The sequence below is a fragment of the Canis lupus genome, chromosome 3 (assembly GCF_048164855.1).
Source record: "Canis lupus baileyi chromosome 3, mCanLup2.hap1, whole genome shotgun sequence".
Taxonomy (NCBI): Eukaryota; Metazoa; Chordata; class Mammalia; order Carnivora; family Canidae; genus Canis; species Canis lupus.
In genome coordinates, this window is record NC_132840.1 from 76,519,859 (window position 1) to 76,545,960 (window position 26,102).

General features: G+C 43.5%; 1 protein-coding gene across 1 annotated transcript in view; it reads left to right on the top strand.

The window, feature by feature from the left end:
- The window catches only part of SORL1 (sortilin related receptor 1), a 156,561-nt gene that overhangs the window by 45,021 nt on the left and 85,438 nt on the right, over nt 1-26,102 (top strand). Inside the window, exons 7-12 of the mRNA XM_072822405.1 lie at nt 2,418-2,519; nt 3,690-3,859; nt 9,422-9,614; nt 11,930-12,047; nt 12,262-12,335; nt 21,810-21,898. Coding sequence (XP_072678506.1) covers nt 2,418-2,519; nt 3,690-3,859; nt 9,422-9,614; nt 11,930-12,047; nt 12,262-12,335; nt 21,810-21,898 — 746 coding nt within the window. The remainder of the gene's footprint in view (nt 1-2,417; nt 2,520-3,689; nt 3,860-9,421; nt 9,615-11,929; nt 12,048-12,261; nt 12,336-21,809; nt 21,899-26,102) is intronic.

A 26,102-nucleotide genomic window follows, 5' to 3' on the forward strand; every position in this document is an offset into this window, starting at 1 on the left:
AGGTGCTCGTAATTTTTAATGTTTCTTGGTGGCGAGAAAGTATCACTCCTTAGGAGTGAGCCCGAATTGTCCAGGCTTAGGAATGATTGTCCTGGAAGGAAGTGGGATGGATGTGTTTTGAGGTTTCTTTTTCTTTTCTCCCTTCCCTTCCCTCCCCCCTCCCCCCTCCCCCTCCCTCCTCCCCTCCCCTCCCCTTCCCTTCCCTTCTTATTGTTGTTGCTTTTTGGTTTGTTTTGAGATTTCTTATGACCTTTGTACTCTGTGACTTTTGCATTTGTGGAGGAAGACTGGCCTTGGTATGAATTCTCCATTCTCATGCCACCCAAGAGCACTCATTAAGAATGCTTAACTAGGGGCACCTGGGTGGCTCAGTGGTTGAGCATCTGCCTTCGGCTCAGGGCATGATCCCAGGGTCCTGGGATTGAGTCCCACATCGGGCTCCCCGCAGAGAGCCTGCTTCTCCCCCTGCCTATGTTTCTGTCTCTGTGTCTCTCTCATGAATAAATAAATAAAATATTAAAACCCCCCACAAAACTTAACTAATCATGGCCCTAGTGTCACTGAGAAAAGTGACTCCTTTCTAAGGTATAACCACAGTGGGATAGTAGTGAAAAAATAAAAGCATGAAAGTGTATGTTTCAACTGACATCTGTGTATTCACATATATTTATAGGGATTTATATAGGGTAGCTTAAACGGATCCTCTGACCTTTATAAATAGCTATAAAATTTTATTGACTTGAGGGCTTTTGGAATCTATGCCTAACAGTCTTGCTGGGCAATGTTTTCTCATTTAGGTAATATGTTTTATATTTTTAATAGATCCATCGTTTCCTATGGCCCCATACTTAGTACAAGCTATTAACATGGTTTTCAGTTGTGCCATTTTGGAAAGGCAGTCTTTTGTACCTCTCTACCTGGCCTCTTTCAAACAAACTAATTTTAACCATTTGTTATATATATATATGTGTGTGTGTATATATATGTGTATATACACACACACACACACACACACAGTACTCAGATGAGTCAAGAGTAACTTCATGTTCCTCCCCTTGCTCTTCACATAGTATTTATTGGGCATATATTAGCACATGGGTTTCATTTGTGTTATAGTTAAGAGAAATTGATATGTTTCTTACTTTATAGGAATTTAAAATGTGTGGTAAACAGTAATAACACGGTCAAGGATAAATGAAGCAAAATGAACCCATTCTGGTTGGGGATCTCAACATTCTGATAAGCTTAGTAGTCGCGTGTGTGATTATGTACATCTGAAGGCTTGTATCCCTTTCCAGCTAGTTGTGCAAAATTTGCCTTCAGTTCTCAATCCCATACTTTATTTATTTAAAAGATTTTATTTGTGAGAGACTCAGAGAGAGAGAGGCAGAGACACATGCAGAGGGGAGAAGCAGGCTCCCTGTGGAAAGTCTGATGTGGCTCTTGATCCCAGGACCCCAGGATCACAACCTGAGCTGAAGATAGATGCTCAGCCACCGAGCCACCCAGGCATCCCAGTCCCATACTTTTAGAGCTGGAAAAACCCACACTGAGCCTTTATGGTGGCTCTTACCCTTTTTTGAATCATCAACCCTTTTGAGAATCTGGTAAAGATTGTGTGCCCTTCCCGGCAGGATGAATGAGTGCATCTATACACATGGTTTGCATATGTATTTATAGGGTTCCTGGACCATTGAAACCCATATATAGAGAAGCCCTGATCCTAATCAGCTTCTCATTTTTGTAGATGAGTAAATTGAGACCTAGAGACGTTTAGTGATTTCCTGAGGTGGTACAGCCAGCTCTTAATCTAATGCTTTTATACATATTTTCGAGACTCCAGCTGTGCTTTAGTATTTCTAAAACGCAGTGTGATGTGGCCAACATTGTGTGGCATGCCCTATGCCCTAGCAAAGAAAACACACTCTAGGAAAAATGTTCATCAATGAGAAGTATTAGAAGGTTGCAAAAGAGAACCGGTAAAAATTCCCTCAGCTCTTTGTGCAGGTTAAAGCCCTTTAATTCGAGTATCCTCGTCCCCTGAAAACGGGAGGGGAAAGAACATGGGAATGGGTTTTATATTCTCGGTGTGTGGCTGACCTCAGCCTGTGTGGGTGCGGGGGCTGCCGGGTTCAGCCCCCTACCTCCTCCCACGCCCAGTTGGGCCGCGGTACTGTCTGTCCTTACTCGGGAGTATCTAATACCTGTTGCAGATCGGATGTTGGGGATCAAACAAATGCAGCCCAAGCTGTGGAGGGAACACGGACCTTGCAAAAAATGTGCATTTGCAGTCACCCTGTGTTTTGTGTTTCTGGTAGAATCAGAGGGGTCTGACTTTCCTGTTTCCATCTTCTCTTACTTTGAGTGGCTGTAGTGTGGCACCATTAACTTTTTTTTCCCCTCCTCTTCCTTGGCAGCATCTTCTGGGCGGTCTACAGCCAGCTTCTGTCCAGCTCTGGGTGTCCTTTGACAGGAAGCCCATGCGAGCAGCCCAGTTTGTTACAAGACATCCTATTAATGTGAGTGGGGTCTGCTTGGGGGTGGACAAAAGAGTTAGGGGTTTCCACATGCAGGGGTCAGGGGAAGGGTGTTGCTGGGATATCCTTCTGGGTAGAGCCTTTTAAAAATTTTTTTTTAATTTGAATCTTCTTTTATTTATTTATTTTAATTAAAAAAATTTTTTTTAAAGTTCAATTTGCCAACATGCAGTGTAACACTCAGTGCTCATCATGTTGGGTAGGTCATTGATGGAGGCTCCCTGCAATCACTTTCTAGACAGTTCCATAGAGGGAACCATTAGGCTTTGGGCACCTTGGTCTGTTTTTTCCCTCTTCACTATTTGAAGTGCAGCTGAATGGGAGTCTTAATTTGCTTTATGTGTAGACAGACTGGCAGACGTTTGGGACCAGAGTCAGTGGGCCCTCAGTGTGCTGTCCTGAAGGAATGGAGAGCTGGTGACCATGAGTTATTCATGCAATACCTGCTCTGTTGCTTACAGGTGGCTAGATTCCAAAAGGGGATAAAAGCTGGGACCCATCCTTTTAGAAACACATACGTTGGAGACACAGAGAAACAAGCAGAGGAGAAACCATATGTATACATTCATGTCAAATGCTTAGCTACAGTATGCGTGTATTAGAGCGAAGAGATCAATGGGAAAAACAGTGTGGGCTGGGGTCATCAGAGAAGCCACCACAGGCAGGAGGTGGCATTTGAAGGCCTTGCCACTGGCAGTCGGTGTGCTGGAGGGTTGGTAGCTCATGGGGAGAACATTCTTGTCAGTTCTTTGCTTTTTATGGCTTCCACCTTTCTTTAGTACCTTAGAGAGAATGAAAGGAAAGGAAATGCACATTAATGGATATTATAATACATACTATTGATGGACCTCATGGGAAAAAGGAGATGTCATGAACCAAAACAAAGTTTTTAGGTCATTTGTGGGGTTTGGTGGTCCCCTCTTTGGGGCCCCATTTGCCAGTAAGCAGCTTGTTCCAGTTACAGGGCAGCCTCACCTCCTCCAAAAAGAAAATTGGCTAGGCTTTACCGAGATTTGGGAAGGTGTCTGCGGGCTCTGGGCCTGTCCCCGTCACTGGGACATTTGGAAGTCATTACTTCAGTGTGCATAGGGAAAAGTCCACTGTGCATGTGTGGTTTTTGACTTGTGTATGTTTTGACTTTCGATTCCAAAGGAATATTACATCGCAGATGCCTCCGAGGACCAGGTGTTTGTATGCGTCAGTCATAGTAACAACCGCACCAACTTATACATCTCAGAGGCAGAGGGGCTGAAATTCTCCTTGTCCCTGGAGAACGTGCTCTATTACAGCCCAGGAGGGGCAGGCGGTGACACGTTGGTGAGGTAAGGAAACCATAAGTCCCTCCCTCGCTTTTACATCAGAGCAACCAGCACCCTCAGGTTGGGTGTTTTTCAACATTAGCTGTACTTTTGGGTTCAACTGGCGAGTTTCCAGAATGCCCGTGGCTGGCTTGTGGCACGGCTTCAGCAATTAGGGGTGTGGTTGGGCTGTGAAGATTTTAAAAAGCCCTCCAGGTGATTTGGATGGGATGCCAAGGCTGAGCATGGCTGCTCTGGGTGACATTTGGAGTCACAGGCCCTGTGTCAGCCACTCCCTGGGTTCCTTTCCTTCAGTTATCTGCCTTGGGGTCTCTGAGCCGGTGGGAAAAGGCACTTGGACAGGGGTCAGCTCGGGGCAAGCTGGCGTGGGGAGAGCGATGGCAGACTTGCCTCTAAGTAAGGCAGGTTAATTGACATTTTTTTTCTTACTGTAATTGCAAATATTGCTCCGTGGGTGACCCCGTGACCCTTGGGAGCTGGAGTCCATTCATTCTCGCTTGTCATGCGACAAGCCAGTCTTCTGTGAGACGTCTGACTGTGATGAGAATCACTCTGCTCTTTGCAAGAGCCGTCTGGTGGAGCTGGCTGGTGTGCAGCGAGGCCTGGCTCTGAGGCCATGACCACCAGGTCACAGGGCGTGACACTGCCGTCCAAGGTCTCTCGTCATGCTGGTGATTTATTCAGTCCCCATTTCTTTTGACAAGGACGCTGCTGCTCTGTGCCAGCCCTTGTTCCAGGCACAGCAATGAGATAATATGTCCAGCAATGAAAAGTCAAAACAGGGTCCTTATTCCATGGGGCTTTTGTTCTCATTGGGGGAAGATAGGACGGAAACAAATACGTAGTTTGCCTGTTGGTGGCAAGGGCTGGGAGGCAGAGTGAACCAAGTTAAGAGGACAGGGGATCCCGCTCCCCACGAGCACCATTTGCTTCAACGTGGATGGAACTGGAGGGTATTATGCTGAGTGAAGTAAGTCAGTCGGAGAAGGACAAACATTATATGTTCTCATTCATTTGGGGAATATAAATAATAGTGAAAGGGAAAAGAAGGGAAGGGGGAAGAAATGTGTGGGAAATATCAGAAAGGGAGACAGAACGTAAAGACTGCTAACTCTGGGAAACGAACTAGGGGTGGTAGAAGGGGAGGAGGGCGGGGGGTGGGAGTGAATGGGTGACGGGCACTGGGTGTTATTCTGTATGTTAGTAAATTGAACACCAATAAAAAAAAAAAAAAAAAAAAGAGGACAGGGGATTAAGAGCATGTCATTTATACAGGCTGGCCATGGAAGGCTGTTCTACGACAGTGACATTTCAGTAGGTCCTGAGTCACGTGAGCAGGAAGAGGGAACAGCATGCTCGGAGGGCCTGGGGAAGGGCACTGTGGCAGAGGGAACAGCATGCTCGGAGGCCCTGGGGAAGGGCGCTGCGGCAGAGGGAACAGCATGCTCAGAGATTCTGAGGTTGGATATATTTTAGGAGCGGTGTAGAAGCCAGGGTGGCTCCAACAGCTGGAGGAGGAGGAGAGAGAGAACATCCTCTAGGAAATAGGATCCAGGAGAGCAGGGCTCAGATTGTATAAGGCCTTCAAGGGCATGGAAGAAATTTCCTTTTTTCCTTCTAAGCAGAATATGGAGGTTTTTGACCAGAAGATGGACATCATCTGATTTAACCTGTTACATTTTTTTTAACCATTTAAAAAAATTGTGACCCCACGTTACATAAAGGAAAGGACTTGAAACATAAATGGACAATATTACAACTAGTTTCAGACGAACACTCAGGTGACCTGTCTTCTAAAGAAGCCAGGCTCAGTGCGGTGTGCAGAGTAGACTGCCGGCGGGGCGCGAGAATGGAAGAAGCAGGGCGCCTGGCCGGGACAGTGCTGGAGACCCAGGCTGGCCTTGCTGTCAGCAGGGCCCAGGGCAGTAGCAGCAGAGATGACGGAAATGGGCAAATTCTGATCGTTTGCTGGTAGATTTGCTGCTTGGCTGTGGCGCGTCCAGGGCCCACGACTGCTTGGGCTGAGCAGTGAGTGGGCAGAATGACGGCCGTGGGCTGAGTCCGGGCGTCAGGAAGTCAGAGGGAGCTGCGTGAGGAGCAGGTGTCCGGGGAAAGGGCAGGGCCTCGGGTTCGGACTCGCCAGCTTGGAGATGCCTGTTGGATCCCCAAGGGGAGAACTTTCTGGTCCCTGACAGTGCCTTTGCATGCCCTGTTTCGGCTCTTTCAGAGGTACGTCCTATTTTATGCCTCCCCACACCCCTGCCAGTATAGACTCCTGAGTTATTTATTATTCAGTGTGAGTTAATGTGTTGTAAACCATTCCTACCATGATTCAGCCTCAGGTTTTTCTGGTTTGGTCAGTGGCAGCGTCTTTGGGCTGGCTCCTGTGTCTTTGCTTTTTGTTTGTTTGTTATTTTAAGTAATTTATTGGGGTGAAATTCACATGACATTAGCTGAGCCATTTTAAAGTGAACAGCCCGGTGGCATTTAGGGCATTCGTGGCGTTGTGCAAGCAACCACTGGCTTTAATCTATTTCCAAAACATTTTCACTTCCCCAAAAGAGAACCCCTTACCCACTAAGCAGTTTCTGGTCCCAGTCTGTCTTCCCTGCAGCCCCTGGCAGCCACTAATGTCCTTTCTGTCTCTGTGGATTTACCTTCTCCAGGTATACTGTGTAAACAGAATCGTAGCATAATAAGTGACCTTTGGGTCAGTCTCGGAGCTTGCATAATGTGTTCAGGGTTTGTCCGTGTGTGTATGTGTGTGCGTGTGCGTGTGTGTGTGTGTGTGTGAGTGCTTCATTCCTTTGTACTGGTGAATAATATTCTGCTTACTTTTTTTATAATTAGAATTATGAGCCATGATTCCTCAAGCCTTTCCCAGCCTCTGATTTTTTCCCCCACCTTTGAGAGCCGTGGAGTGGATAAATCACAGCTTGCCAAAGGTTTCTGTATCCTCTGCATTTGTCGGGTGTTCAGGATGGCTGTCTTGTGACAGGGCAGGCAGAAGTCTTGGAGAGAAGCTCCCCAGGAAGCAGGAAGCTCAGTTATGTGACCATATGGCCCTCTCATGTATGCACACGGCCCTTTACGTGGTAATGAAGGTCACTCATGCCTGGCCCGAGCGCCCAATCCAGTTAGGAAACTGGAAAGAGGTTTATGTCCACATTCACAGACCAGCATGGGCTCAGCCTTCTTCTTGTTTACTTCAGGCTTAATCTCAGGACTGGAGATGCTCAGTTGTGCTCATTTGAGTGAACTTTTGTCACCTGCTTCTGCATCTCAGCGAGATGAGATAGGCTAAGGGTGAATTAGATTGCGTGGGCAGGCTGATTCAAAAAAAACCAAAAACCAAAAAACCCCACATAACACTTCTGTGTTATTTGAAATGAGTTGTTCTTTGAACTCAATAGGAAAGTGTGGTGCCAAGGAAGTGGTCCTAATTTACTTAGAGACCTGGAGTAGAATTCTTAACTGGGGGTGCCCCTGGCGTCGGTGAGATGTGCCGAGCAGAAATCTCCTGGAAAGCAGTGTCTGGATGTGGGGATGAGATGTTGGGCCCGGCGGGGCCTCTGCGAGGGGCGAGGCGGGCGTGGGCTCTGCAGGAGGGTGGCCCAGGGGCCTGGGTGCTCTGGCGAGTGGAAATGTAAGAAAATGGACGAAGAGAGGGCACCTAGGGTGAGATGAATCATCGCAGGGCCACTGGGGCACTGACAGGCATAGAAGACAGGTTTCTGCTTGGAACCAAAAGGCAGAAATCCAGGAGAGTGACAGTCAACCTGATGGTGGTGGCTTCATGATGATGGCATCTAACGCAGGGTTGCTGAGGTCAATAGAGAGAGTGGGTGGCTGACAGAGCTGCAACTGATTTCTAAAGAAGCAAAGAAAAATACTTCCAGGAGACCCGAGGAAACCGCATGTCAGAATGTTTGGTCTCATTGCCAGCATCTTATTTAGGATTTTTTTTTTTTTTTAGATTTTATTTATCTATTCATGAGACACCCAGAGAGAGAGAGAGAGAGAGAGAGAGGTGGAGAGACACAGGCAGAGGGAGAAGCAGGCTCCCTTGGGGACCCTGATATGGGACTCGATCCCCAGACCCTGGGATCATGCCCTGAGCTGAAGCCAGGTGCTCAACCATGGAGCCACCCAGGCGTCCCTCAGTGCCAGCATTTGATTTGGGGTTTTGCTCAGTCTCTCCATCTGAAGTAGCTTTGTCAGTGCTTTTTAAAAATTTTCTTTTTCTTCCTCAGAGCTTGTAGTGAGTGTGCTTCTGTCTAAACTCATCCAGCTCGAGATTGGTAGAGTGGATAATGGAAAAAAGCAGTTCTATGCTTTAATAAATTTTTTTTTAACCAAGCCTGGTGGCTCAGAACCCTTCTAAATAAAGGACACACTTCCAGTTTTGAAAACCACGTGGGAACTCTGGTTAGCACTTCTCAGAGATCTGTTCCATCTGTGACGTGTGTACCATTTCGGGGCAAAGCTGCTTCCCAGTGAAATAGGTACCCTGGCATAGTAGTTAAGGCCCTGGGAAGGCCTCATTCTCTGCTTCATTGGTAAAAAGTATAACCTCAAGCTTCTAGAACCTTCCTTGCTCTTTGTATGGCTTCCTGGGGTCGGGGTTCTGCTGTGCATTCTGACAGGAACCCTATGGGCTTCTCCCTGAACAGGGTGTTGGATAATTAATTGTCAGCGTGTGGCCAGTGGCTGTGTATCCCTTAGCGCTGGATTCCTGCGGGTTATAAGCCCTGGCGCTTCGATTGGTGTCTGGCAAGTCTGGCTTACTGTTTCCTGTTTGTCGAGGCTCGCTGGAAGATTTGGGGTGAATCTTTCAGGGAAGAGATAGACGTGCCTCTCATCACGTCTGTATGTTGTAGTCAGCATTCTGAACTCCCCATGAAGAGTTATTGATCTGATAAGCATCTTGACCTTCAAAGTTAAAACACAATCACGTTTAAAAAAAAAAAGAGGGACGGGACACCTGGGTGGCTCAGTGGTTGAGCATCTGCCTTCGGCTCAGGGCGTGATCCTGGAGTCTTGGGATCAAGTCCCACGTCAGGCTCCCTGCATGGAGCCTGCTTCTCCCTCTGCCTGTATCTCTGCCTCTCTCTCTCTGTGTCTCTCATGAATAAATAAATAAAATCTTTAAAAAAAAAGGTTACTTATCTGTAAATAAGAATGAACTACTGATTTGTGCTACAGTATGGGTGAACCTTGGACACATTACGCTGTACAAAAGTGACCATAAAAAGGCACACTTCCATGTATATGAAATACACAGATTAGGCTAATTCGTAGCCACAGAAAACTGAGTAGTGGTGGCCAGGGCCTGGGGTGGGCAGGGAAGAAGGGGGATGACTGCCGGTGGGTACTGGGTTTCTTTTTAAGATGATGAAAGTGTTCTGGAACTAGATCATGACGCCGGTACAACACAGCATCGTGAATGTACGTAATGCCACTGAATTCTGTACTTTAACACAGCTAAATTTTGTTATTTATAATAAAAACATACCAAGGAAATATCAGTTCAGGTTCACAGCTGCTTATTTTCTCTTACTGTAGGTATTTTGCAAATGAGCCATTTGCTGACTTCCACCGCGTGGAGGGGTTACAAGGAGTCTATATCGCTACTCTGATTAACGGTTCGATGAATGAGGAGAACATGCGATCAGTCATCACCTTTGACAAAGGGGGTACCTGGGAGTTCCTTCAGGCTCCAGCCTTCACGGGATATGGAGAAAAAATCAACTGTGAGGTACAGATGCTTTCATCTCGTTTGGGCTTTTCATATGAATTTTTAATCTGTGGTGCTACCCTTAACGATTCCCAAACTCCGCACCAGGGCAGCTAGGGGTGCCATAGTTCACTCCCAGTGAACTCTGGGATGTTTTAAACTTTTGAGAGAAACACAAGATACTTGGTATTTGTCAGTCATCATGTGAAGTACCATCTTGAGTTTCGTTCCTAGTTTCCACATTAGTTCGTGCTTTGGAAGGCATCAAACTGTTGTGAAGCCGAATTTTCTAGCAGTTGACGTGATAAAAAGCAAGTGAGAAAATCCCAGTGGGATGGGAAGTGACAGTGGTGGGATCTGAGATGATTCTAAACTTTGAGAAAGTGTGTAGTACTCAGCAGGTGCAGACATCCGGTATTAAGTAACTGTGGTTATTTAAGAGTGAAATAAAAATTGTGTTTTCTCTGTGCGTGTATATGTGTGTATGCGTGTGTATATGCACACATACTGTTATTTTGAACTGCCATTAAGTTATTAGGACATGTACACTTATTAAATTGTTTGGTCTTAACTATGTAAAAAACAAACAAATGTGGGTACGTCTTCTGGTCTGAGGCTGCTATAAAAAATTTACAGGGACGCTAATTGTGTTGCAAGCCAAGACAGCTTGGGAAACTCTGTTGTAGATTTTTAATTTCTGCAGAACTTTTAAAAAAGTGCCTTCCTGAATATAATTTAGGATTCTACAATTTTCCCAATCTGTGGCTCCATCTGAAAAGCTGAGAATACTAAAATGTTTTATTTGGCCTCAGTAAGTGTTCCCACTCTCCTGAGCAGCCCTGTTCTTGTCCCTCGGAAGAACATCCTGTGGATTGAGTTCCTTGGCTTTATGTGACACCCCGCACCTCCGTTTTTGTCTCACCTAAGGGGTCTGGGTTATATAAAGTAGGTAGGCAGAAGGAACTCAGAAAAAAAAAATCAAGTAGTAGTAATTTGGGGAAAACTAATATTTAGTTAGTTACCTGGTCTGGGATTTTTGAATTTTGTTTGTCCGTGATTAAGTATGTTGACTCTACTCTATGCTGTATCTGTGATCACTAAGAAAATTTTTTTGGAAACTCTTGTTCTCCACTGACTTCTTGATTCCTCCTCTCTATTTGGCAGCAGGTCTTGCCTTCGTACATGAAGTCTAACTTTGGAGAGGCAAGATATAAGTAGATAGAGACAGATATATAGGTGTTTCTTTATTCAGGACTGACTTCTAGATTTTGGGAGCTCTGCACCAGCCTGTGTAGATGGGGGTGGCCTGCTTTTGAGTGTGCTGTAGGGTCTGAGCCTACCACATTAATGGTATTGTTAAAACTCTGCTTATTCCCCTGACTGACCCATTTATCTACGAACCATACAAGTTGGTGGGCTTTTAGTTTCTACCTGTGATTTTAGGTGGTGAAAGAACAGGCTAGTTGGCAAATATTTGAGACCCAACCTAATCTGCTCCAGTTTTCATTTGCTAAACAGTGTTGCTAGCAAGATGGACATTTCCTAGAGAGATCCTTTTGTTATAAAAGTAAGTAGACGTAGCCGACCAGGTTCCCAGGTAAAAACCTGTTAACATAAGCACACAGACCTACCCTGCCTAGAACACCAGACGAGGCTGAGTAACATTTGACAATCACATTCTGGCCAAGAGATGTTGGTGTGACCATACAGCAAATAACTCTGCAGAACTGTTAAAATCGGAACGCCAGTGGCGGAGGCCGGTTCGAATAACTTGTTTTGCAGCGGACACTGTAGAGTTGGTTCTTTGTACAAATGCTGACTACTTAAAAACTGTTGTAATGTGGATCCCTTGGTGTTTATAGCTCATATGTTGTACATCTGGGAGCTTATCAGTGAGACTTCATGATTTGATTTGATTGATTCTTGATTTTTCCCTCTGATGGAATTGCTTAAATCACATTTGAAATATACCTCTACGGACTTAAAAAAAAAAATTCCCATCAAATCATTTCATTTCTCTTTAAACAGAGGGAGGGGTAGCTTTCGATCTACTCGAGTTGACACTGATGCCTAAGTGCTATCCTCTGCGAGCCTTAGGAGGAATTTTTTTATTCACCTTTTTCTCTTTTCTTCAGTGAGAGGCATTTATGTGGTTCAGGTAATCCCATCCACCTGGGGGTGCGTGGGGGACCCCTGGGCTGTGAGTCTCGTTTCCTTTGGGCCAGATTTCCTTTCTCGGTGTGTGGCTGCACTGTCTGCACACAGGCCCCAGTGTTTTGAGGGAGCTGGAGGCATCGTGTCACGTGCTGACAGGGTCTGGAACTTGTGTCCTGTAGCTCTCCCAGGGCTGTTCCCTCCACCTGGCCCAGCGGCTCAGTCAGCTGCTCAACCTCCAGCTTCGGAGGATGCCCATCCTGTCCAAGGAGTCCGCTCCCGGTCTCATCATTGCCACTGGTAAGTCTGCTTTGCTCGTCCCCGTTCAGGGGTTAAGCATTTCTGTTATGTGCAAGCCAACTAGGCGGTGACCACTGACATCTGCTGTAGCAGCTGCTCTTTGTGGTTTCGAGACATTTTTGGTGGCTAAATACTACTCAGAATTTCTGGTTGGGCAAGGTGAGCGTCTGACATATTCTTGAAATTAAAAGTAATTATGCCTCTTGCATTTTAGGTTCAGTGGGAAAGAACTTGGCAAGCAAGACGAACGTGTACATCTCTAGCAGTGCCGGAGCCCGGTGGCGAGAGGTCAGCTCCCCACCCCCACCCCTCACCCCCACCCCTAGCTCCCGGGCCTCAGCCCCCAACCCAGGTTCTGCTTTATTGGAGAACACAGTCGTGCCTGCACATTTCAGGAACACGTGCGGCTGGTGGTGGAGGCCAATGGTGCCAAGTATGACTATAAAATAGAAAGAGGTACCCAGAGCCACACATGAGCATCAGCTGCACTGATTTGTGTTCACACCTTGTAATGTGGGCTCGTGAGTTTGCCAAAAATATTACTTTGAATCAAAAACAGACCTTTTCTTCCCCCTACGTCTGTAACTTTAACTAAATGTTCCAAGAGGACAAAGCAATGTCTCTTTTGCTTACCTCTTTACCCCTAGGACCTAGCAGTGTCTGGTTATGGAGTGGGTGCCCCTTAAATCAGCAAATGACAGTGTGGCCGTAGTGGTGTCTGGTGTGAAGTTGGCTGTGTATTGTCGTATCGTTTTGAAATAGAAGTCAAGCCCTCTCCTCAGTGGGGCTGTGGTGGGCAGGCACTTCGTTTCCCTCTCCGCTACGGAAAGATGTTTTTGCCTTGAGTCTGTAGAACTACTTTGGATCCTTGGCACTGCTGATACCAGTCCTGAAAGTTGAGCTAGTTTCGTAGTCCCCAAATGCTAAATCAGCCTCAGACATTAGAGGATTGCCAAACTTGTAAAAAAGAAAAAAAAAAAAGATGCTTTCACCAGCCTCCCGTGAATTACGAAGGCCAAGGAAAGAAGTACATCTGGTCTCCTTCTGTAGGGGTTGCTTACAGGGGTGCTCTGCTGTGTGTGCGGGGAGCCCCCAGGAGCACTCAGTAGATCACAGGACAGGAATTTAATTGAGCACCTCCTGTAGGCGGAGCATGATGTCAGGAGGGATGTGGAGTTCTCAGAAGAGCCAGCCAACCTCCCATCCTCATGATGCTGCTTATTGGGGACACGATAGGTACACGTTTGTATTTAAATACCTACTATGCAAAGCATTAATGATACCCAGTGCTTGTTTGGCTCTGTGCAGTTTACAGAAACCTATCACATATCTCACCTCCTGGAGGAGGGCTTACCATCATCCCTCAGGTGAGGGATCTGGGCCCCAGACATTATGTGTGCGCATTCATTAAGAACAGTCCAGCATGGTAGAGGACACAGGTATTTGGATGAAAGATGTCAAGGCCCAATTGTCAAAAAGGGTGAACAGTTTGGAGTTTGGGGGGCATCCTTGCTGTGCTCCCCTGGGAAGGATTAAGCAGCTGCTTTCCTCTTCATAGGAGCCAGACATTCCTTTTGAGATTGGGTGTTCTCTCCTAGGCAGATAGGCTTGTGGTTTGTTTGGACCTTCTGATGTTGGTGTAATCTGGGATTTGAGCATTTGCAAGTGATTTCCTTCTGGGTAGAAAGCAGTGTGTTGTTCCTCCTCTGGTGAAGTGGTGTGGTCTGGCTAATGCTGGGGCAGCTGTCATTGCCTCCCGCCAGGCACGCTTCACACCTGCCAAGACACAGCTGTCATACAAGGGACCCTATTTTTGGAAAGAGCAGAGAGCTAAGTAGGGGAGGGGAAGGTTGAGACCGTGTCTGTGGGAGTGGGCACCTGAGTCCCTGTGGGTGGCAGTCACATGAGAGGGACAGCCTACGGGACATCAGGACAGCCTGATGTGAGGGGCATCAGGGGTGGCAGGAGATAGGATAGGATACAGTGGACAAGGCTGTCTAGAAAATTGGTGAGTAGAACTCTTGTTCCCCTTCCACGACTGATCAGTGGTGCAAATTCTCTGATCCTGAGTTCCTTTTCTGCACTTTCTTCCTTAACTTTACTGAGGCATGTGGAAGCAGAGTGAACTCTGCATATCTAAAAGGTACAGTTGGATCAGAAGTGGTCACCATTGCTACACCGTTGCCAACACCACAATGAAGATGGCAACCATTTCCATCACTCCCCAAAGTATCTTCCTTCCCCCTTGTAATCCATCCTTCTCTTTACCTGGTCCCTGCCAGATATTAATTGGCATTTTCTAGCATTTTATATAAATGGACTCCATACACAGTCTTTTTGCCTGGCCTCTGTCCCTCATCATGGTGATTTTGAGGTTCATCCATGCTGGTTTTGTGTATCAGTGGTTCTTTTCCAATTTATTATTGATTGGTATCCCATTGTAGGGATATCTCACAATTTGTTTATCCACTCATCTGTCGATGGACATTACAGTTTTTGCTGATTGTAAGTATAGCTGTTATAAACACTTAATCACGTGCTTTTTTTTAGATGGACAAAAATTTTTACTTCTTTTCGGTGGATGCCTTAGAACAGAATGGCTGGACAGCTTGGTGGGTCTGTGTTTAACTTTTTAAGGAATTACCGAATTGTTTTCCAAAATGAATGTACCGTTTTACATTTCTACCAGCAGTGTGTGAAAGTTCTAATCGCTTCCAGTCCACACCAACACTTGGTATGGTCAGTCTTTTTTTAATTTTAGACATTTTAATGAGTACACAGTGATATCTTATTATGGCTTTAATTGGCACTTTCTTGGTGTCTAATGAAGTAGAGCTTCTTTTCATGTGCTCATTGGCCGTTTAAAAATAATTTTTTGAAGTGTTTAAGTCTTGTGCTTATTTTTTGTAAAAAAAAGTTGTTTGCCTTCTCATTGAGCTGTAAGAGATTTTTTTGAAAAATGTATTCTGAATTAAGTCTTTCGTTTGATATATGTGTCATGAGTATTTTCCGTGGCCTGGCTTGTTTTCTTAATGGTGTCTTTCAAGAGTAAATATTCTAAATTTTGCTGAAATCTGATTTATCAGTTTTTTTCTTCTATGTTTTTTTTTTAATTTTTTATTTATTTATGATAGGCACACAGTGAGAGAGAGAGAGGCAGAGACACAGGCAGAGGGAGAAGCAGGCTCCATGCACCGGGAGCCCGACGTGGGATTCGATCCCGGGTCTCCAGGATCGCGCCCTGGGCCAAAGGCAGGCGCTAAACCGCTGCGCCACCCAGGGATTCCTCTTCTATGTTTTATGCCCTTTATTGTTCTAAAAAATATTTGCCCCTCCCAACGCTGCAAAGATTTACCCCTGAGCTTCACAGTGTCAGGCTGTAGTGTAGGTTTATGATCCTTTTTTGTTTGTTTGTTTATGATCCATTTTGAGTTGATTTTTATATCTGATGTGATCGAAAGACTGATACTCATTTTTCCATATAGAGATTCAATGATCCAGCCCCACTTACTGAAAAAGACTTCCCCCATTGAGTGCCTGTTTGAAAATCAATTGGCCAGATATGTGTGGGTCTAGTTTAGGACTTTCTATTCTGCTCTATTCATCTATTTGTCTTTTCACCTGTACCAAACTGTCTTGATTATGGGAGACTTAGAGTAAGTGCTGAAATCAAGTAGGTAAGTCCTCCAACTTTGTTCTTCTTAAAAATTTCTTTGACTATCCTAGATTTTTTGTATTTCCACAACATTTTTAGAATTAGCTTGTCAGTTTTTACAAAACCTGCTAGGATTTTTTGACTGGGATTACATTGAACTTATAGGTCGATTTTGGGAAAATTGACATCTTAGCACTATGGAGTCTTCTGGTCCATGAATGTAGTGTGTTTCTCCATTTCTTTTTAAGCCTCACTGAGTGATATTTTATAGATTTTGATGTCGAGGTCTGTATATCTTTTGTTAGTTTCATTTCTAAGTATTTTTAAATTTTTTGGTATTCCTGTAAATGGAATTTTCTTTCAAGTTTCCTTTCCAATTTTTGCTATCGTATGTAAGAATACAATTGATTTTTACATATTAACCTTGGATTCTGCAACCTTGCTAAAATAATAAATAATAAAATAATAAAATAATGTTAGTAGTTTTGTAGACTCAAAGAGATTCATATCATCTGCAAATAGGGACCGTTGTATTTCTTCCTTTCTGATCTTTATGTCTCCTATTTCCCTTCTTCTCCTCCTTCTCTTCTCTAATAGGTAATAATATGGCAATATGTAATATGGTGTATTATTGTTTTTAAAAAACAGCCCTCTTTTCCTTTATTCTCAGAACATTTTTGATTCCAAATGTTGAGGGAGGTTCCCCTCACAGTGAGCAATTCTCCAATTCTCTGGACACTAATTGGATGTCCTTTATTTTGGTTGTGACTGACTAGCTGACGTTAGCACAGACCTCACAGTTTAGGGGCTGGGTCTCATAAGACTGCCCCACCCCTTAGGATACTTTGGTGGCTCAGTGATTGAGCATCTGCCTTCAGCTCAAGATGTGATCCCTGGGTCCTGGAATCGAGTCCCACATCAGTCTCCCCTCTGCCTATGTTTCTGCCTCTCTCTCTGTGTCTCTCATGAATAAATAAATAAAATCCTAAAAAAAAAAAAAAGACTGCCCACCCCACCCCACTTCACATGGTCATTGTAAGTCCCAGGTTGTCACCTATACTTCTCACTGACCAGCTTATAAATAGGGGGTTCCCATGACCCCCTTCTTGGGTTCAGCAGTTTGCTAGAATGGCTGATAGAACTCATCGAAATATTTACTTACCTCCGCCAGTTTATTATAGAGAATATTATAAAGGCTGCAGCGGGATGTGGTACATAGGGCGAGATCTGGAAGGATCCTAAGTACAGGAACTTTTGTCCTCATGGAGTTGAGATGTGCCAACCTCCCAGCATGTGGGTGTGTTCACTAACCTGGGAGCTCTTCTAATCTTAGCTTAGGGATTTTTTTTTTTTTCAGTGGGGGCTCCATCACTTAAACACTCCCTCTCCAGCCCCTGTCCTTTCCCCAGACGATGAGGCAAGGCTGGGAGTTTCTAATCATGCTTAGTCTTTTTAGTTACCAGCCTCTGTACTGTCCAGGAGTCCACCAACATTTGCCTCATTACAACAAAAGACTCTCCTGTCATCCTGGAAGTTCTGAGGGATATAGGAGCTCTGTGTAAGACACACATCACCCCCACCAGTCAGGAAATTACAAGGGATTTAGGAGTTCTGACCAGGAGCTGGGAACAAAAACCAAAATACCATTTATTCTCTTATCACACTGTCACATATGTAGTATGATACGTTACATTGATTGATTTTTGACCGTTTTACTAACCTCGAATTACTGGGATAAACCCTATTTAACATGGATTTATTATCCTTTTTATACCAGATTAGGTTTGAGTTGCTAATAGTTTGTTAAAGATTTTTACCTCTTTTTTTTTGGTAATGTCTTTTTCAGGTTTTGGTGCTAGGGTTGGGCTGGTGTCATAGAAGAAGTTGAGCAGTGATTCCTCTTTTGTGTAAAAGTGGTATTACTCTTTTTTTTTTTTTTTTTTAATAATTCACCAGTGAAGTTATCTGGACCTGGGGTTTTCTTTTTGGCTGTGTTTTGGTTAGAAATTCAGTTTCTTTGGCAGATAGGGAACTGTTGAGATTTTTTCTACTGCTTATGTCAGTTTTGGTGAGTTTCATATGGATTATTGAATTTGTTGGCTTAAAATGACTCAAGGTATTTTCTTTCTTTTTTTTTTTTAATGTCTGTAGGGTCTGTGGTGATCACATGTTTTCATTCCTGATATTGAGGATTTGTAGTTTATTTTTTCATAGATTTTATTTATTTATTTGACAGAGAGAGAGTTTGAGCAAGTGCACGAGCAGGGGGAATGGCAAGCAGAGGGAGAGAGAGAAGCAGGCTCCCCCCTGAGCAGGGAGCCCAGCATGGGGCTGGATCCCAGGACCCTGAGATCATGACCTGGGCCGAAGGCAGACACTTACCCTGACTGAGCCACCCAGGAATCCCTGTGGTGGTTTTTTTTTTGTTTGTTTTTTTGTTTTTTTTTTCTGTTTTGCTTAATAGTTTAGTTAGTGGTTTGTCAATATTATTGATCTTTTCAAAGAACGTGCTTTTGGCTTTGTCTCTTTGGCTTGTATTTTATTTTGTTGATCTCTGCTCTTTAGTATTATCTTTTCCCTTATTTACTTTGTATTTAATTTGCTTTTCTTTTTGTAGCCTTTTTTGGGTATAACACTAGGTCATTGATTTTAGATGTTTTTTCCTAATAGAAGCATTTAAAGCTCTAAGTTTTTGTCTAAATACTGCTCTAACTAATGTCACAAATGTAAAGATGCATTTTTGTTGTCATTCAGTTTAGAATATTTCTTAATGTCTCTCTTTAAAGTTGAGATGTAATTCACATATCATAAAGTCCATCATTTCAAAGTATATAGTTCAGTGGGTTTTTGCTGTATTCACAAGTGATGTGATATTTAATCTTTACTGCTAATTCCAGAACATTTCTATTACTTCGGCATGTCCCTTTTGCTTTTTGTCTTTGGGAAGTTATTTAGAAAAGGGTTGTTTAGTTTTCAGATATTTGAAATTTCCCTAGATATCTTATCATGATTGATGTCTAATTTAATTTCCTTGTAGTCAGAGAAATAACACTTTATATGATTTTGATCCCTTTAAATTTACTGGGACTTGCTTTGGGATCCAAGATGTGCCCTACTTTGTTGAATACATCGTATGCACTAGGAAGGAGTATGTATTCTGCTGTTGTTGGATGTAGTATTCCAGAGATGTTATTTATAGGAAGGTGGTTGATACTTTGCTGTTAAGATCTTCTGTGTTCTTACTATTTTTTTTTTTTTTTGACTAGTTCTAGTAATTGCTGAGAGAGCAGTGGTAAAATCTCCAACTCTGATTGTGGGAGATTTTTTCCTTTAAATCCTGTTAATTTTAGCTTTATGTATTTTGAGGCTCTGTTATTAAGTACATGCACATTTATAATTATCTTTTCTGTTTGTGTCCCTTCTACTGTTAGGAAATATCCCTCTTGTCTATGGTGATAACCTTCACCTTGAAGTCTATTTTACCTTCCAGCCTTTTTTATGTTTACTGTTTCAGTAGTATATCTTCTACCATCCATTTACTTTCTACCTACCGGTGTCTTTGTATTTAAAGGGTTTCTTATAGGCAGCATCTAGTAGGGTCTTGCTTTTTTATTCATTCTGCTAGGCACGCTTTAACTGGAATGCTTAAACCGTTAACAGTTAACATAATTGTTGATATGGTTGGATTTAGGTTCAAGATTGTGTGTGTGTATATATATATATATATATATATATATATATATATATATATATATATATCTTTTTTTTTATTACTCTGTTTTTCCTTTACTGACTTTTCTATATTATTTAGATGGTTTTGGTATTCTGCTTTTATTTAGGTATTATTTTTTTATTGTATTTTTTTTCAGTGGTTGCTCTAAGGATTACATCATGTGTATTTACTCTGTCATAGTCTTTTTTGAATTAATATGACTTTTAATATAATTTCACACTTCACATAAAATTTAGAAACCTTGCAACCATGTAAGTCCCTGACTTTTTTTGATTATTGTTGTCCTATGTATCCCATTGAAATATATTAAAAAACCTACAAGACAATGATTTTACTTTTGCTTTACATCATTATACCAGTTTTAAAGAATTTAAGGGGAAAGAAGCAGTCTTATATTTACGCAGATACTTCTTTTGCTCATCCTTCATTCCTGAGAATCCCTGTATCCCCCTGGTTAAGTTTCCTTACAGCCTGAAGAAATTCTATTAGCATTTTTTGTCAAGCAGATCTATCTGTTACGCATTTTCTTGGTTTTCCCTCATTTGAGAATCAATTTATTTCACCTTCACTCCTGGAAGACCTGTGTGTTGATAGAGAATTCTGGTTTGGTAGTACTTTAAAGATATGCCACAGTTATCTTGCCTCTCTGATTTCTGATGAGAAACCTACAGTCATTTCATGTCCTGCATGCAGTCCGTCATTTTGTCTAAAGATTTCAAGATCTTTTTTCTTATCTTTGGTTTTTAGCGGTTTTGTTGTAATGTATATAAGGGTGTGGTTTTGTGTTTATCCTGTTTGGGTATGCTGATCTGGAGTCTATAAATGTATGTCTTTCACCAAATTTGGGAAATATTCAGGTGTTATTTCTTCAAATACTTTATTTTTCCTGCTCTGGTCCCTTTTTCCTGTTCTTAGACTCAAATCACACATGCTTTTATTATTATCTTCCTGGTCTTTGGGGCTTTTTTCTTTTCAATCTTTTTTTTGGTGTTCTTTATAATGGATAATTTCTACTGTTCTGTACTTATAACCAGATTCACCAATTTGTGTGTCATTTCTATTCTGTTGTGGAGCCCATTAGTGAATTTCTTACTTCACATGTTATATTTTTCTGTTCTAAAATTCTTTTCTTAAGAAATAGGCATCAAATATCATGTCTAATTTTTAAAAAAATGTCTTATTCCACTTCTCTGGGAAGAATCTTTGTCTTTTGTTCATTTCAAGTGTGTGTTCCTTTACCCTGTGAGACACAATTATGTGATCATAATTACATTATGATAAATATGAAATATAAAATAATTACATTATTTTAAAGTGCTTGGTAATTCCAGCATTTGAACCATCTTGGGGTTGTCACCTGGTGATTGTCTTTTCTCTTGAGAACTGGACAGGTTTTATTGGTATGTGTGTACATTGAATAATTTTGGGTTGTATCCTGGACATGTGAATGACATACATGAAATAGAATCTACTGGAGGATGTGGATATTTTTGTTTTAGCGGAAAGTATATCTGTTTAGATTTAGACTGTGGGTTCCTTCTCACATACAAATCTCCATTTCATTCACTAAACCTTTGCCATGTTGGTTTAAGTCTGCTCCACACGCGTGTAGTTTAGGGATTAGGGTGAGGCTTGTGTGAGTTCATACACAGAATTAGAGGACTTATTTGATTGATACCCTCTCCTCTGGGATTTCATCCACATTCTCCCTGGCCTGCCAGGGCTTCGTTTCCTGATTCCATAGGGAGAAGTCATTTCTGTTGATGGTGTAGCCATCCATCTGAGATGTTCCAGGACTGGGATTTTCTCTTGGGGCAAAGCCATTTCCTTCTAAACAGGAAATCCTAGCTTGTGATTGCTGCTCAGGTTTTAAGTCCCCTGCACAAGCCATCTGATTTTGTTTACTCTTCAGTATCCTTGGGTAGCTCTTTTTTTTTTTTTTAATATTTTGTTCAAAGTTTTTGCTTGTAATCACCAGGAAGGATGATGGGCTGTTGTGGATTATACGATCATGGTAGAACTCAAACTCCAATTGATTGAGTTGTCCTCTCTGGTTGGTGAGAGTCGGAGATTTGGGTTTGACGCCTATTCTTGCTGCTTACCATCAGCCACTTTAATACCTACCCTTGGTTTCTTCATTTGGGAAAAAAAAGGGGGGATCAGAGAACTCACTGCCCCATCCCCAGGGTTGTGTGGAACAAATAAGGTAATGGATGTGAATGTGCTCTGGAAACTGAAAAAGTGTCTTCAAGTGCTTGTCATCACTGCCACGTGCTTATGTGTGTGCCTGTGCATGTGTGTGCATGTATGGTGTGCATGGTTACTGCTCAGTTACTCCAGAGCAGTGGCATCAGCGCTGGCTTTTCCTCTTCAGGCACTTCCTGGACCTCACTACTATACCTGGGGAGACCATGGCGGCATCATCATGGCCATCGCCCAGGGCATGGAAACCAATGAGCTGAAGTAAGTGTCTCTGAGGAAGCTTTTTCTCTTAACATCATGCTGCTCTTCCAGAAAGTAAGTCTGTGAGTATAAGTGGATTGTCTCTCTTCAGTACTAGGTTGTTGACACCAAATCACTGTTGACCTTAGCAAATGATTTACACATTCTTTATCACAAAGAACAAATGATATATTTTTACTGATCCAGCCAAGTACGACTCTATATAAATTTAAATTCATAATGATTAAAAAAATTAACCAGAGACTTCACCTTGTCCATCTTTGCTTTGTGTGGGACATAGAATGAGCGATAATAACAACAGTAAATAATAATACATAATAATAATACCCGAGTAATAATTTCAGAATGTGTACCACTTGGTAGGCAATCGATTTTTGCTGTTGGCACATCTGGTTTGGGGATTCATAATTAACAGACCTGGAAGGGACATTTGGGGTTAACAGCTTCGTCTTACAAATGAGAAAACCGATACTCAGCAAGGTAAAGTAATTTGCCGAGGATCCCCCCATTTGTTAGTGACGTTAAATTACGTTCTGTACTCTTTGCAAATGTATTGCTCTGAGAAGCAAAAATGTCTAGAGTCTGCTCGCTCAAGTCTGATTTTATCAGAACCAGTGTGTTGATTATTTTTATCTGAAGTAGTACAAAAGTTAATTTGGCTAACGGTGGGTTAGGGCCAACTGGCCCTCCTTTCTCCCTGTATTTGCACTGAACCCACCGAGATGTGTTCCTAAAGGAAGTGGGGAGGCCTCAGTAATCGTCTTGTTTAATGCAAAGAAGAAAGTCTTCTTTTCCTTTGCTCCTTTTAGAAACAGGACCAGCAGCAAGATAGAGGTGGGTGGTTTGAAAAACGATCTTAGCATCTGGTTTCCCCCACGCTGAATTTGACCTATATCGAGTAGGCTGGCCCCAAAGAAGCAGAGAGAAGCAACAAAGGGCTGGCATCTGGCTGTTCTTGGGTCTGTGTGACACTGGTCAGCTGCTGCTTTAGAGCCAAGAGCCAGAAGAAGTCCTGTTTGTACCCAACACTGGATCCACATTCCGATTGGTGTTTGCTCAGATGAGGACGGTCACGAAGCACCGTGCTTCCCATATTTGTACCACCACTTATTTCTTTACCCATTAATTTATCAATTCCCATCTCCCATATTTAGCAAGCACTAATTGTGCTGGGTCCTGCACATCTAAAGATGAATAGGATGTTTCCCCTCCCTCATAAGGAGTCGATTCTCCTGGGGTGAGATACACAAGCAAACTGTGATGTTTAGGACTTGGCCGTGTGAGGAATACCGCAGGGGACGTGGGTTGGCTTCCTGGGCAGCATGCATGTCATGCTTCGTGTGGCAGTCTGATCGCGGAGTCACTTTCTGATTTTCCTTGTTTAACTTCTCTGCGGTTGACATTTGCATTCCGAGCTGGCTTCTCTGGAGTAGTTAGCATGATTCTAGTCCTCTTACACCATCTGTTGGTGCATATGTGCTCAGGGAACGCAGCGTCATTGCTGCATGAGCTGGAGCAAAACATGACCAGGAAAATAAACCTGCTGCCAGAAAATCACCATGCCTTCCCCGGACGCTTAAAAATGACAGGGGGCTGAAGTGTGTGTGGGGGTGTGGACTTGAGGGGATTGTGGACACTGTAGTACCTTTCTATTTCTCCAGGTTATTTGGGTATCTGTGTGCATGGTTCGAATAAAGCATTTGCAAATATGAGAATAATTCCTGCCTCCTGTTGACAAGTGCATGTGTCCTACATAGCAGTCAGAGCTTGGCCTAAATCTGTGTAGCCACCTGGCATTTACTCAGTAGGTTGCCCTCAGAGGTTCTTTTTTTTTTTTTTTTTTTTTTTTTTCTGCTTCTCTTGATACTCTGCTTTTGACCTGTCCCTGTACTCTACTATCAGCTTCATCAGAAGACAAGCAGGAAATAATACTCTACTTAGTTCATATCCTCAGACCACAGTGGTGGTGACTTAACGGTGATAGCCGAGCACGAGTCGGGGATTTCTGCTGCTGGGCCAGGACTTTGGGCCCCTTAAAGTCAGGCCTCCCCGACCACAGTGATGTCTCTCCTTGAGCCTCACAGCCTTTACTGGCGGTCTCATTAATTGGGCATCGATCATATATGGACTTCATTCATTAGTTAGCTTTTCATTATATGCCTGAATTCTTCAACTCATTAGCAAGGTCTTTTGACCAGTATTTCTATTCCATACAGGCCAGCAGGCACTTAGTAAATGTCTGATCATTCAATAAATAGGTCACGCACACTTAGTCTTCCAAGATTGCTTATGTCTTTACTGACGGATGAAGCCAGAGAGGCACGGTAGTATGGCAGGTGCACGATTCTGAGGGGACCATTCCCACCGTGCTCTACGTAAATGACGTGCTCCGGAGCTCAAGTAGGAGTGGATGTGTGCCACCTAGAAGCACCAGGGCTGGCCCAGTCCACCTTCCTCTGTTTTCACATGGAGGAACTAATGTGACTTGTCAGTAGTTGGGGCCCAAACTGGACCTTGAGCATATTTCCTGACCCTCTCAGGTCAATTACACAAATGTTTGTTGAACACGTAGTGAGCCAGACGTTGTTCTAGGTACCCAGCGTGCAAAGGCGAGTGAGGCGTCAATCAGGAGCTGCCCATGTGCCCTGTGGCTCTGTTGTGTTTCTGAGTCAGCTAGAGAGAGAGGCCACGGGAAGGGCTTGTTCTGAAAGTGAGCTTTCTGACCCAAAGCCTTAGGGGAAGAAAGCCACGCAGCATAACACCAGGAACTCTCGAAAGAGTTTTAGTGGGAACAGAGGTTGGAATGATGTTTCACGAAAGAGTTAGGTTTTTGTTTTGTTTCGGTGGTGGTTCTTTTAAATTATTCATGTCTTTCTTTCCCTGATTAGCCCAGATAACTAAGAGTTGACTGTTATTTGTCTCAGCTCCTGCCTTGACTCTCTGCTGAGGCTGTTACCTTTGTTATTGCTAATTGAAATTGAGAGTAAGAAGTGGAACACTTTGTTTTGCTCTTGTGTCTACATGTCTGAAATGAGTAAATAAGAACCCGTTCTTGGGATTCATGTATTCATTCGATCAGCACACTGTCACTGTGAACCATGCTCTGGGGATTCGGGTTTTTCTTGCGTATAATCCCTCAGTCCTTCAGGGAAGGGGCTACTGGGGTCTTGAAGTCTGACCAAAAAAAAAAAAAAAAAAGACGACCCCAACATAAGTTTGTTGGCTTGACCATGAAAAATAAGATCGACTGATCAACTGCCATTTCTTCTTGCTGGTTTACCTGCCAGCAAAATGCTGTCCTTAGTAGTTTCTGATAACATTTTGGGTTTGCCCAATAGCATCATTCTGTATGGGAGATTTCTGATTTCAAGAGGCTTTCCTCCAGGAGTCCCTAAAGGATCACACAAAGTACACCCCGCAGAGCAGCTAGGGTTTTTTTTGTTTGTTTTGTTTTGTTTTGTTTTGTTGTTGTTGTTTTTGTAGGGGGAGACCTGAGTTCTGGAAGCATCCAGAATGGGGGAGTTGGCAGTTAACCTGCATGCTTGGTGGCTCTGGGACAGTTGCAGAGAGAGCCACCCCCACCTGCTGCATTTTAACCCTCACATGGTGTCTTTGGCCTTCGAGTTAGAGTGGAACAGGTGTTCTTATCACCTTTTAACTGTTAAGAAGCTGAGGGATGGGGTTAAAACAATACAGTGCACCTTATTTCATTTCCTTGAGCGAATGTTAATGAGTGCCCCTTCTGTGTGCCGAGAGAGGTGCCACCACGTGCCAGGGGCAGAAAAGTGTAAGATCGAGGGAGCACAGAATGGCAGCTAGCTGTGCTTGCTACTGGGAAGCCAGGGGAAGGAAGGAGGGGGAAGAGGGAGCTCGAGCAAGGCTGGCGTGTTGTTTCAGGGTTAGTGGGACCTTGGGCTAAGAGGGCCCTGCGTGGATCAGCACATCCACGGGAGGCCTCAGGCTTTAGTACTGATGGAATGCAGATTGCAGGGAGGGGTGGGGAGAAAGGGGGATTGAGGCACGTGTAGGTGGGGTCTGGGAGCTGGAGAGGGCCTTGCATGCTGCTTAGGAGAGATCAGGCTTGGCTTTTGCAGGGTTAGTATCTCCTTAGGGTTTTCAGTGGGCGAATGAGACAGCTAGATTTGAATTATGGAAGGATGGCCCTGGCAAGTTGAGGAGGATAAATTTAAAGGAAGCAAGACTG